The sequence below is a fragment of the Lytechinus pictus genome, chromosome 3, assembly GCF_037042905.1.
Source record: "Lytechinus pictus isolate F3 Inbred chromosome 3, Lp3.0, whole genome shotgun sequence".
In the NCBI taxonomy this organism is placed as follows: domain Eukaryota; kingdom Metazoa; phylum Echinodermata; class Echinoidea; order Temnopleuroida; family Toxopneustidae; genus Lytechinus; species Lytechinus pictus.
This window is the reverse complement of record NC_087247.1, coordinates 36,167,354-36,180,477: the sequence shown is the minus strand read 5'-3', so window position 1 is coordinate 36,180,477 and position 13,124 is coordinate 36,167,354. Positions and strand designations below refer to the sequence as shown.

The window sequence follows — 13,124 nt, the reverse complement described above, 5'->3', positions numbered from 1 at the left end:
ACAAGTGGAAGGCCTCTGGCAGTCTCGCCTGCATTACGCGATTCAACGTAGCAGCAGCGCTGACTTTGACAATGACTACAAAATAACTATAAAAAAATAATATGATAGTACATTCATAGATCCTTGATCAACTGACCTACGACAATATGCAAGATGAGCAGATACTGGATTACCCGTATGTCCACATTTCATCCATAAACTTTCAAAGTTATGATGGCAATTAAACAATTACACTATATACCCAAAACATGACCAAAGTTCATTGACCTAGTTACATGACCTTCGACCTTGGTCATGTGACCTGAAACTCAAGCAGGATGTTCAGTGATACTTGATTACTCTTATGTCCAAGTTTTATGTTCAAGATCCATAAACTTTTAAAGTTACAATGGTCTGTAATTCAACAAATACCCAAAATATGACCAAAGTTAATCGACCCTGAAAATGACCTTTAAAATTGGTCATGTGACCTGAAACTCACACAGGATGTTCAGTAGGCGGTGCTGCACCAGCCCGAATTTGCTCAATCTTGAGATTTTAGCCTGATTGGCCCTCTTCGCGATTAATCTCGAAATTAAAAAAAACCCGTCTCCACCATCGCACGAAGAGCGATTCCTGCTCGAGCGAAGCATCGATGCACTGTGGTCTGACGCCATGCATAAATAATCCCGAGTGCGTCTGAACCTGCGAATTAGCAGGATAATTCATAAAATAGCACACTATTTTGCAAATAATTCCAAGTTGACTTGGGATTGCAATCTCGAGATTAATCCAGCGAACTAGCGCGATAATTGCGTCTCCATTACAAATAATCTTGAGATTGTTCAGATCGGGATAATTTGCCAGATCAGAAATAGCGCGCTAATTTGAAAACTCGGGCTGGTGCAGACGGAATCAGTGGTACTTGATTACTCTTGTCCAAGTTTTATGAACTAGATCCGTAAACTGTCAAAGTTATGATAATTCAACAAATACCTGCAACATGCCCAAAGTTCATTGACCCTAAATGACCTTTGACCTTGGTCATGTGACGTGAAACTCAAGCAGGATGTTCAGTAATACTTCATTACCCTTATGTGTAAGGTTCATGAACTAGGTCCATATACTTTATAAGTTATGATGACATTTCAAAAACTTACCTTAGGTTCAGATTTTGATATTAATTCCCCCAACATGGTCTACGTTCATTGACCCTAAATGACCTTTGCCCTTGGTCATGTGACCTGAAACCAGGGCAGGATGTACAGTAATACTTGATTACCCTTATGTCCAAGTTTCATGAACTTGGTCCATATACTTTGTAAGTTATGATGTCATTTCAAAAACTTAATCTTAGGTTAAAGATAAATTCCAGTTTTGGTAACGATCCCAAAATGACTTTTTACAGAATCTAATATAATGACCACCCAAGTGTCTGTTTGTATGAATAAAAAATATGTGCCAAAGGATTCTGGAAGAAATTGTGTAATTGCTGAGAAATAAGCAAAATAAGCGCGGATTCGGTCACTTCCGTCGGGTCTTTATTCCAGTAATAATAATACACTGTCCCACGTGTGCCTATCTGTGTTGGTGATCCTCAGTGTGAACATTTTTCAGCGTAGATTTCAAGATTTCACAAAGTTCAGTTTATGTAACTGTACCAGATCTAGATCCTCGATGATATACTGACAATTAAGCCTGGTTTTACAGACTTTCTCATGAAATCGGTGTTTACTGCAACTACTGGCATTTCTCTTTAAGATTTAATGTTGACGACGCAGCCGCCACTGCCGTCGCCGTCGGAAGAGCGGTGTGCCTTTAGTCTCGCTCTGCTATGCAGGTGAGACAAAAATCAGACAAATAATGAGAAAGTTATGAGCGTTTGAATATATTGCGTTCACTATGAATAATATAGAGATCCTCTTGTTGGCGATACGACAAAGATGTGTTATGTCACATGTGGTCAACTTTCCCTTTGATGGACTATAAAATACCCCCAAAATGTCTGTTTTTGCTCTTTCTTATGATGATACAAACTCTTTATCCATAATGCATTCTTTGAAAATATGTATTACTTGCTCTCCTATAGAAAAAATACATGAGATACTGATAGATGTGATAACAGAGGCAGTTTATAAAGTGGAATGTATACAAAAGTAATGGGAAAGTTATTTACATGTGACATCACACATCTTTGCTGCATTGCCAATGGGAGGATCTACATGTACATTACAATAATGATTTAAACTTTAAATGCTCACAACTTTTTATTCAATTTTTCTCAAACTTTTGTTGATCTGTTTCTTTGATTTTTTCCGAGTTTGCACAAGATACATGTATCTTGTTCCACAGGTTTTGTTTTCCTTTAAGAGGAAACTGAAAATATGAAAGAAAGAAATGTATGTTGCCGATGATCAAATAAGGATGGCTATTATTCCTGAATTGATCAATATAATGTATCGTGCATAGAAATTAAATTTCAGAAACTGAGAACATTGCTACTTTCAACACCTAGAAGTTATCTGAGAAACAAAGAGTTGACCAAATTTTTCAGTTTTATTCTGCCAAAACATGAAAAGCATGAAAGGCAAAAAGGGCAAGAGTATAGTACTGATACCATGGCTACAGTGTTTTTCATCCTGTAGTTCCTTCCACAAAATTAAAATAAAAGAACCTTATGTTTGATCATTTGCGTAATTGACAAAGGGATAACCATCTGACATGAAGGAAGAAACAATGTAAGTACTGTACAAATTCATCTTGAAAATATAGTAATTGAAATCATGTACATGGATGTATAGTTGTACCATACATATATAAACATGTACAGTAGTTTCCAGCCAAAAACAGTACCCATGGAATTAACATTCTACCTATGATGTATGCTAGACCCATGGATTCTGAACACCAGAATCTGTACAATGCGATTGGATTCAGGTAAAGTTTTAACCAATCCAGCAATTCCCCCCAAAAAAGTGATGACAGCTGGACAATTCATGCTTTATCAATTTTTATCTGAGAGTAAAACCTTCTAATTCATCTTTCTCACAAAAGTTTCATTCAAATTTGAACTACGTATGGGAGTGGTATATTGCAGGGTTTAATCAATCAAAGCCTACATTATACGCAATGGGTGTGGATACCCTATTGATTGGCATTAGTGCCCTCTAATTAGACTTGAACAAATAGTAATAAGATATGTTTTAAATACAAGTTATATGTGGTCTTGAATCCATTCACAATTAAAGGGTAGGTACAGTACATGTACTTGTAGGTGGGGTCCAAAATTCTTAACAATACTAATAAATTTGAAGTTGTTTTTGTTAACTGGGGGGATTGAGAACTACATGTAGCCAACTCTCTCAAAATGGGGGTTTTGGAACTGGAATTCAACTACTATTAAAGGGTCTTGAGAAATGATGCCTGAATGACTCAAATGGGAGTCTTCAGGACAGTCATGAAGAGATCCAAAATTGTACAGGATCGAACCCTTGAGAGCGTGATCAAAATGGTACAAACTGTATAGTACATGTACAGTAGTTGTAGGCAATCATACATATTCGTACTTAAATACAAACATAAAATTAGCAGTGAAGACTACTGATTTTAAACAATCTTGTGTTCCTACATGTACATGCACACATACATGTATACATGTACGACAGGCAGTGTTGTTATTTCTGGAAAGCACATTGATAACACAAGAAGCCCTATGAAATCTGTATAGTAAATTCTGTGAAGGGTCAGTTATGTACAGGTACCATCAAGAACAGCAAAAACCATAAAATATATATTTTTTATTATTTTGAGGTCAGCATGTAAAATTGTAAACTACATAAGCAAACACAATTTTGCCACGAATGTGATCTGCATAATACTGTCTCACTTGACAAAATCATTTCTTTATTAAAGAAATTAATTTTTACAATATTGTATATCAAATCTAAAACAGCTCACATAAAACAATTGATTTCTACAAGATGCTTATTCCATCTACTGGAAGTATGTTTGGAAGTGTAGTCAATAAACATGCACTAACACAACAAATGGTGGATTTCAAAACTGTTTTTAAAACTTTGCATAGAAATATTGATAACATCATATTAACTATAAATGTACAAGCTCTTTTTTTTTGCTCTTTAGGAATTAGCACATTTGTGGCAAGTTAATGAAATAATCATTTTCACATTAGGAATATGGATTAACCTGTGATAAAGAATCATCTACACCCCGTTTGGATCTATAAACATCACTCTGTATCACACCAGATAACCGTCTCAGGCAAAAGCAGGATGAAAGTCCTTATCAACATCAAGTAAGCGGAAAACACACCATCTACCAATTCTTATGCATTTTTTTATTAATCTTTTCCTCAGTCTTTACTTCTATGTAAATGATTTATTTCTGTTCCCTTTTTTTTCCCCTCTATATTTATGCAATTCTCCCTCTTATTCTCCTTTAATAAATTTTCTATTGACCATTCTGTATTTCTTTTTCTAATCCTTTCATCTTCCCTTCTATAATCCATTATTTCCTTCGTTTTCTCCTTCCCTTTATTTTCTATCACCTCTATTGTATTCTTTGTTTGAATACTTTCAAATATCTATTTCTCCTTAGAACTATCATGTAATTCTATCTTTATTACAGCCACTGTATGGCACACATCAATCATAAGACCTCCATTTTCTATTCTGCAACCCCTTAAATATATGCCCAAACAAGGGATCTCATAGAATAAAAGAAGTTATGATGTGTCATGCTAGGCCAACTATAACTTTTACCCTGCATTTACCTCATGCTTTGACCTTTGTAACGAGAGGAGAGCGTACAACTGAGGACGCAAGGTAACCTGCCAGGTTACCCCACATGTTTTAGTAGATCTAAACGGGGTATGAGCCTACTCGGCATGATTTAAATGGGGGCAAGAAGCAGATGGGGGTATCGTTCGTGGGGATGATCTGTCACGGAGGGCTTGAGCAAGTAGGGTGGCACCATCCATAACTGCAGTACAACAAACAGTTAGTCTCTGAATGAGATCAGGATTGTTATAATCAAAGGCTGCAGCTCTAGTACAATGACACAACTGTATACATGAACTGGCAACACTCATACCTCCACCTAATATTGCAGTCTGTACTTGCTTTCCATTCTCTGAGATGTCTGCTACGGTTCCTAAATGTTCAGGTTCGCTGGCATAATCAACAAATGCCTGACAAGATTGCACAAGAGGTTTGCAGAATGTGATGCAGCGTGTTCGGCTTCTTTCGTCGAGCGTCACCTTGTAGCGCTTGATACTTGCCAGCAGGGAGCTAGTGCATGCTGTAACACTCTTCATGGACAGCTTAAACTGCTCTTTGTGAAAGACATCATCACTGGCTTCACTGGCAAGTAAGCTGGCACTGGTCAATATCCCAAGCTCCCTGGCAACGTCGGCTGACAGGTCTACAATATCAGATGGGGAAAGTTCAACGAGCGGTGTGTGTTGGAGAGTCATGCAAGCATGCTCAATGTTGAGCTTGGCACATGAGATCTTGTAGCGATCAATGATTCCTGGTACTGCCTGCTTTGACCCAGGATCATTAATTGCAGCAAGATAAGCAGCATGACTGGAACATTCAGTAATATGAACTACAAGGTCTGATAACTGCTTCATTGCATTTGCAGCTTCCTTAAGGCGCCCCATTACAAGCTGTGCCCGCACTTCCCTCGCTGCTATTGCCAAGCCTTTTGTCCTGGCTATTAAAGTATCTCTGCACTTTGAATAAGACTCTCCAATCAATGAGACTCCTTCTGTATTTACAGGCCGAATGTCCCTCGTTAAAAGAAATAAGTCAGCATAAGACTGCATTCTGAAAGTACACAGATCACACACAACACCTACAGATGATGGTCCAAATAAATCATTTGACGATACTGCCATAATACAAACTTTACAATTTGGGCTGCACCAACATTCACACATTCACTGCATTCTGATAAGTGATCATGTGGGCCACCACTAATCCGACTGAAAGCTTTCCTTCCTGATATCACATGAAGATTGATGCAATAGTCACATTGGTCGACAGTCTTCATCATTCACATATAAGTTCTACTGTATTTGCAGAAAAAAATTATCGCCAACCATTCAAAATCTCCTCCTTACTGTTGACAAGCCCAAAAGATATGGAAAGGACTTACTTTACTCTGATGTGTGTCCCCTTCCAAAGTGACTGGTTCACACTCTGGCAGAGTCCATTATGATCCATGAGTCACAAGCTGAGGTAAAAGGTTGTCCCACATTCAATTCAAAGAGGCATGAAAGAAGGACCTGCAAAGGCATCAATAGAATAGAATTAAACACAATGTGATAGCCTAGGGGACTGCTAACTGATCCACAACTGCAATACTAACGTGTTTGCATTTGGGATTGCATTCAGCATAAAGACTACAATATTTTGACATTTTCTGTTCAAGTTTTTACAAAAAATGCACTGTACCTGTAAAAAATTGGGCAATGATGGTCATAAACAGTAATGAGACATTGCTTGGTTTGGTTTGCTTGGTTTATAGAGATTGGTTTGCTTGGTTTATAGAGATTCTACATGTATATATAAACAAGTGGAATGCCTCTGGCCGTCTCACCTGCATCACGCGATTCAATATAGCAGCAGTGCTGATTTTGAAAACTACTATAACTCGCACAAGATGTTCAGTGATACTTGGTTACTCTTATTTCCACGTTTTACATGTATGAACTAGACCAATACACTTATAGAGATATGATGGCAATTCAACAAATACCCCCAACGTGGCCAAAGTTCTTTGACCTTACATGACCTTTGACCTTGATCATGTGACCTGAAACTCGCACAGGATGTTTAGTGATACTTGATTACTATTATGTCCAAGTTTTATGAACTAGACCAACACACTTTCAAAATTATGACGGTAATTCAACAAATACCCCCAACTTTGCCAAAGTTCATTGACCCTAAATGACCTTTGACCTTTAATCATGTGACCTGAAACTTGCACATGATGTTCAGTGATACTTGATTACTATTATGTCCAAGTTTCATGAATCAGATCCATAAACTTTCAAAGTTATGATGGTAATTCAACAGATACCCCCAACATGGCCAAAGTTCATTGACCCTAAATGACCTTTGACCTTGGTCATGTGACGTTAAACTCAAGCAGGATGTTCAGTAATACTTGATTAACCTTATGTATAAGTTTCATGAACTAGGTCCATATATTTTCTAAGTTATGATGACATTTCAAAAACTTAACCTTAGGTTAAGATTTTGATGTTGATTCCCCCAACATGGTCTAAGTTCATTGACCCTAAATGACCTTTGACCTTGGTCATGTGACATGAAACTCAGGCAGGATGTTCAGTAATACTTGATTAATCTTATGGCCAAGTTTCATGAACTAGGTCCATATATTTTCTAAGTTATGCTGTCATTTCAAAAACTTAACCTTAGGTTAAGATTTGGTGTTGACGCCGCCGTCGCCGTCGCCGCCGCCGCCGCCGCCGCCGTCGGAAAAGCGGCGCCTATAGTCTCACTCTGCTATGCAGGTGAGACAAAAATGCATGTTATAAACTACATGTATGCCCTATTATAGGCCTGCCTACAGCCCTATAACTTCTAAAATTTTCAGTCCTAAGAATGAAAACATGGTCCAACTCCTTTGTGTGCACTGTGCAGGACCATCATATTTCCAGGCACTTCAATGTATTATTAGACACAGGTACAAAAACAAAATTTTTCAAAAATTGAAAATGAATCAAGTCACTTACTAAAAAGATTTCTGTCCCTTTTATTTATCTTTATATATAGAAAAGAAAAGCAAATCAATTAATTTGCAAATATGAAGATTTTTTTTTCTATTTCTACTTTGAGCAATGAAAGTGTTCTTTTTAATATAGAAAAAAATGCTATTCATTGACACAGTTCCTTTACTCAGCTCCTTTCAAAATCACAGAAATGCCTTGGTGCACTTCATTTTTTTCATGAATTCCAAGGCTATTGTTCATGTGTCCTTGAAAACCTGCTTTGCTCAACCAATAACTTCCTGCAAATACTTTTAAGTTTTGCTTATATCCATCATAACAAGCACCCTCCTATCTGACTATTTAGTTCCAACCAATGAACCAACGTCAAAAAATCAGGCAAAAATCCATGAATCCTAGCATCTGACATCAAAAGCTGTTAATAGTACCCCGAAACGAGTAGTAATTTTGTAAATAGTACAAAAACTATCTACAGCTTGATGGGTGGGGTTAAAATTAAACCCATGGTGATAACAATGCATGTATAGCTCAGTGCACTGATCAATCATATCTAGCAAGGTGCTTGTTATGATGGATATATAAAGCAAAACTTAAAAGTGTTTGCAGGAAGTTATGAATAATTTTTCACTTGTAGATCAGGATTCCTTTGTTATTCATTTTAATTATAGCCTATGCCTAGGCTACAGATCTGTTGCATTTAATACCAATGACGGATATAAACCAGATATGGCCTTCAATCGGAGGATTGGTGAAACTATAGTCCCTCAGTGGCATGAATGCAACCATTTACTTCGGGGGGCTACGCCCCTCAGGCGTTACGTAGGCCCGAGAAACATAGTTCAAACAACCTCCACTGGCAGCTGTACATGAATGTTATTCCAATTACTAAATTTGCAGCAAAGCCTCAAAGGGCCTTTTTAAATAAAGATTTGTAAAATATTAATAATAGAGGGCACTTGATTATCACAAAATTCAAATGGCTGATAAGATATTCAACATCAACAATAGTAATCTTCCGTAAATGTACATGTAAGATTGAGACAGAATGTTGACACATTAATATTGACCCTTTATGACTTTACAAAAAAAAAGCAAAAGCAAAACCCACAAACTGTAACGGATAATTTTTTTCAGGTGCCAAAGTTGTGAGTTCTCAGCAGTGGCGGATAAATGCACATTGATGTTAGCCCAAGTTGCTAAATTAGACTAATTTGAGAAGTAACACTTTAATTTACAGCCTACATGTAGGTAGGCCTAACTTACATGTTTCTCTTATTTTTCACCACTTTGCTGCACATGAAAAGAAATAGAGTCCTAGCCCCCATTAAAGAAGCCGAAAATGAGAAAAGAAAACAAAATTATCAACAAATACTGGAAATAAAAGAAATCTACATGAACCGTATATAGAGGTCTATACCCACAAACTGTAACGGATAATTATTTTTAAATCTCTGTTGATATGGAAATAATGCCCAAAAAAAAGCCAAATTTATTAATCCCAGCCCCAGTATAACACACATTTGAAATCCACTTAAGTACATGTAGACTACGGCTCACCAGATAAATTCATTTTACCTGCCATTGCCAATATTGCCAGACAAAAAAAAATACGGATGAAAGAATTATGAAAAAGGTCTGGGGCGGTCTTCTGAAAACGTTCTTATCTTTCTTGCTTTTCATCCTATGCTGAGCGCGTAAATTTATTACTCACGCACATAATACCAAAGCGCGCTATTGATAACAGAATGTAGATAAGAGGTATTCTGAAAACGTTCTTATCTTTTATCTTTCTTATCTTTTTCGATATTTAAGATAATATTTACAATAACTAGTGGGTTATCACATCTCATGATGGCCGCATTTTCTTCCTCAAAATTGACGGCCACTGGTAGTAACGAGTATTTTCTTCCACCCTTTATTTTGTCCGTCTCTTTTTTCTATCATTTTATTTCATTTCTTTCTTTACTTTTTTTTAATTCTTTCCTTCTCTTCTCTGTTTCTAATCCCTTTCTGTCTGTCATTATTTTTGCTTTTATTTCTTTCCCCTTTTTTCTCTTCTTTCTTTCTTTTTCTTTCTTTTTTCTTTCTTCACTTTTAATCTTTTTATTTCTTCCTTCTTTTTCTTTATATTTCTTTCTTTCCTTCATTTTTTAATCTTAATTTATTTTTGCTTCTCATTTTTTCATTTCTTCATTTTCTTTTTCCCTTTTCTTTCTTTCTTTCTTCTTTGCCTTAATTTTTTATTTTTTAATTTCTTCCTTCTTTTTCTATTTTTTTTCTTTTATTCATTTTCCTTTTCCTTTTCTTTTTTGGGGGTTCTTCTTTTCTTTCCGTTTGGTCGTTTGTTCTGTCTTTCATTCTTTTTTTTTCTGCTTTCGGACACTTTTATGCCTTCTTATTTACTTACTTTCTTTTTTTATTCTTTCTTTGTTTCGTTCATTTTTATTTCGCTTGTTCTTTATTTACTCTTTCTTTACTTTATTTCTTTCATTTGTGCACATGTCAAGAAATAAATAAAAACAGTAATTGCGTATAAGATACCTATTTCGCGCAATGCGCCAGAAACTAGTGTACGCGCAGCGCCCAATTCTCTTGATGAAAGGAACGCTTCTATTGGTTAAACTGCCAATGAGGGTGCATTTTGATTGGTAATATCTAAAAAACTGGCGTGTTACTTGAAGATATAATTAAAGATAGGGGCAGTTCTACAGTACTAACAGAGATAAGAACGTGTTAAGATTTTCAGAATACCGATATCCGATTTGCAATGATTTCAGCGTCTTATCTCAATAAGAAAAGATAAAAGATAACTTGATAAAAAAAAAGATAAGAACGTTTTCAGAATACCATCTGTTTTCTACCACTTCATTCCTGCGCGCATGCTCGGGTCTAATGTACCACAATCCATTCAAAATGGACATTGTAAAAAAAAGTATACCTACAGCTACCTACACATAAGGGAAAGACTTCCATATGTCCCCTCCACGAATTAAAAAAAAATACTTCTCCAAAACCCCCTTCTTTCGTTCTCTTTTTCTTCTTTTTTTTTTCTTACTTCCGGTTGGAGCTTGGATTCAAACCTCTCGCTGCTGATCAAGGCATCTCCAGTCTGTCGCTTTACTCACCGAGCTAGCAGGAATTGTTGAAAGCCATGGGTTTCATAACGGTTATCAACCGATATTACGACTAGTCTACTCTCCAAGAGTATTGGGTATTTATTTTTCTGACTAAATAAACCGATGCCATTGGGATTTACACACACTCAAGATTTTGACGGAATAAAGCCATATTTTGGTATGTATCCAACTTTTCCTTTGTAAATCTCTTAGATATATGTTATTGTTGTTGTTGTTGTTGTTCGTTTTGGGCCTGTTTCACGCCCTAGTAGTCTCCTCGGTAGACACTTAGTGTTGAGAACTCAAAGGTAGAAAAACTGCTAGGTAATTAATTATATGTTAGATAATTCTTGATAAACCTCCATATTTTTTTTTTCAATTTTAGTGAAGGGGACATACCGGTATGGAAGTCTTGCCCACATGATGTCATGAGGTTCGATAACATCATTTTGTCTCGTTTGTATTAGAAATAGAATGCTTGAAGTTGAACTTGAAGCTAGCCAGGCGGCTTCTAGAGAGTAAAAATCATTTACTAACGTAAAAGTCGTAAGGTTACTCTCATACGAAGCCAGGCCTTCTATCTCATAGTCATAGACCCACACAGAGCCAGCCAAAACCTGAAACTTTCACCCCCGAGATTTCTACTTTCCTTCTAAAAGATCTAGCTCTAAATCACGTACATGGGATAAAACTTAATTTCCGACATTTCTACGCTCTCGTTGTTATTTTTAAAACAAGAATTCATCAAAAAAAGGAAATGTCGGAAATTAAGTTTTATCCCATGTACGTGATTTAGAGCTAGATCTTTTTTTAGAAGGAAAGTAGAAATCTCGGGGGTGAAAGTTTCAGGTTTTGGCTGGCTCTGTGTGGGTCTATGAGATAGAAGGCCTGGCTTCGTATGAGAGTAACCTTTTTTCTTACGTTAGTAAATTATTTTTACTCTCTAGAAGCCGCCTGGCTACTTGAAGCACCGACAATTAATCTCTAAAAATTAGGCCTACCAGTACCAGTACCAGTACCACGGACATACCTCTGCTATCTTTGGTGGCAGTTCCTCCTCTCTTTGGAGTAGCTAAACGAGGAGTAGAGTCAGTCGCAACTGCAGAAATCTCGTGGACAGCTGCTTCAGCTTCACGATAAAACTCCAGGCCAACTTAACACTTCTCACGCAGTACGGTACTACTACTAGCGTGGGGCTTCGCCGCGAGTATACCTAAGTCCTAACCCCTCGCCGCGCCCCCGAGTACCGGGATCGCGGAACTGAAGTGACCGTGCACAGGCCACAGCCGCCCACAGGTCGGTACGTTCGTCACGTTGTACAATATGGTGCCAGGAAAAAATCACTGATGATACCGGTATTTCAAGGAACTGAGAAGATCATTCCGCGAAGCTTGTCACTCAATTTTATTTAGGTAATCTGCCCCAGGCCCAGTGCATGTGCAGTACACAATCTAGTATTAAGGGGGCCTATACGGTATGCGACGTTATCAGCTGTTAGACAAAAAACCGGGAGAGATTGAGATCGTACACTACGTCGATATCGGTCGAAGGGCGCCCAACAGCGTTGCTGCATTGCATGCTGGCTGGCACGTCTGTCTGTATAGTAGCCCGGTCTGCTGTAGATCATCTGTCTTTCCTTTTTTTTGTAGAGAAAAATAGAGCCAACAAATTTAAGGGGGCTATCATAGCCTATGTGGCGTATCTGGCAAAATTTATCTCAAAAATTGTGAGCGAGCGAAGTGAGCCAGCTAAAATTTTGACATTTTTATTACGAAAATCCAATGTTGTGCTAGATTTTGACATTTTTCTTTCTTTCTTTTATTAGAAAAAATAGAGCCAAAACATTTGAGGGGGCTATAGGCCTATGTGGCGTATCTAGCAAGATTTATTTTTTAAATTGTGGGCGAGCAATGTGAGCCAGCAAATTTTTCGACATTTTTATTATGAAAATCCCATTTTGTGCTAGATTTTGACATAATGTTCAGACAATATTTTATTCCACCCTTCTCTCTTTTCTATTATTTCTTTTCCCTTTTTTTCTTCGGGTTGTGTAAAATTGGAGGGGGGCTGGGGGCCCGGGGGGGGGGGGGCACTCAGTATATAATGCATAGTGGGTATGTGCCGCGGAGGGGACCCCCATTTTTACACTCAAATTTCCGTTCCGAGGCATAGCATTTTTGTCTTATTGAGAAAAAGAACAAAGAAAGCCGCTCCAAAGCATAGCATTTTCTTCTTCTCGAGAAAAA

General features: G+C 37.3%; 1 protein-coding gene across 1 annotated transcript; it reads right to left on the bottom strand.

The window, feature by feature from the left end:
• Window positions 1–2,259: 2,259 nt before the first annotated feature.
• On the bottom strand, window positions 2,260–12,487 carry LOC129257349 (talin rod domain-containing protein 1-like). The gene is made up of 2 exons (XM_054895645.2): window positions 11,909–12,487; window positions 2,260–6,289 (listed from the first exon to the last, which is right to left on the bottom strand). The coding sequence occupies exon 2, from the start codon at window positions 5,939–5,941 to the stop codon at window positions 4,877–4,879; it is 1,065 nt and encodes a 354-aa protein (XP_054751620.1). The 5' UTR covers window positions 5,942–6,289; window positions 11,909–12,487; the 3' UTR covers window positions 2,260–4,876.
• Window positions 12,488–13,124: the final 637 nt, after the last annotated feature.

Coding starts and splice junctions, on each gene's coding strand:
- LOC129257349 (XM_054895645.2), bottom strand. CDS start 5,941: ATGTGTGAATGTTGGTGCAGCCCAAATTGTAAAGTTTGTATTATGGCA.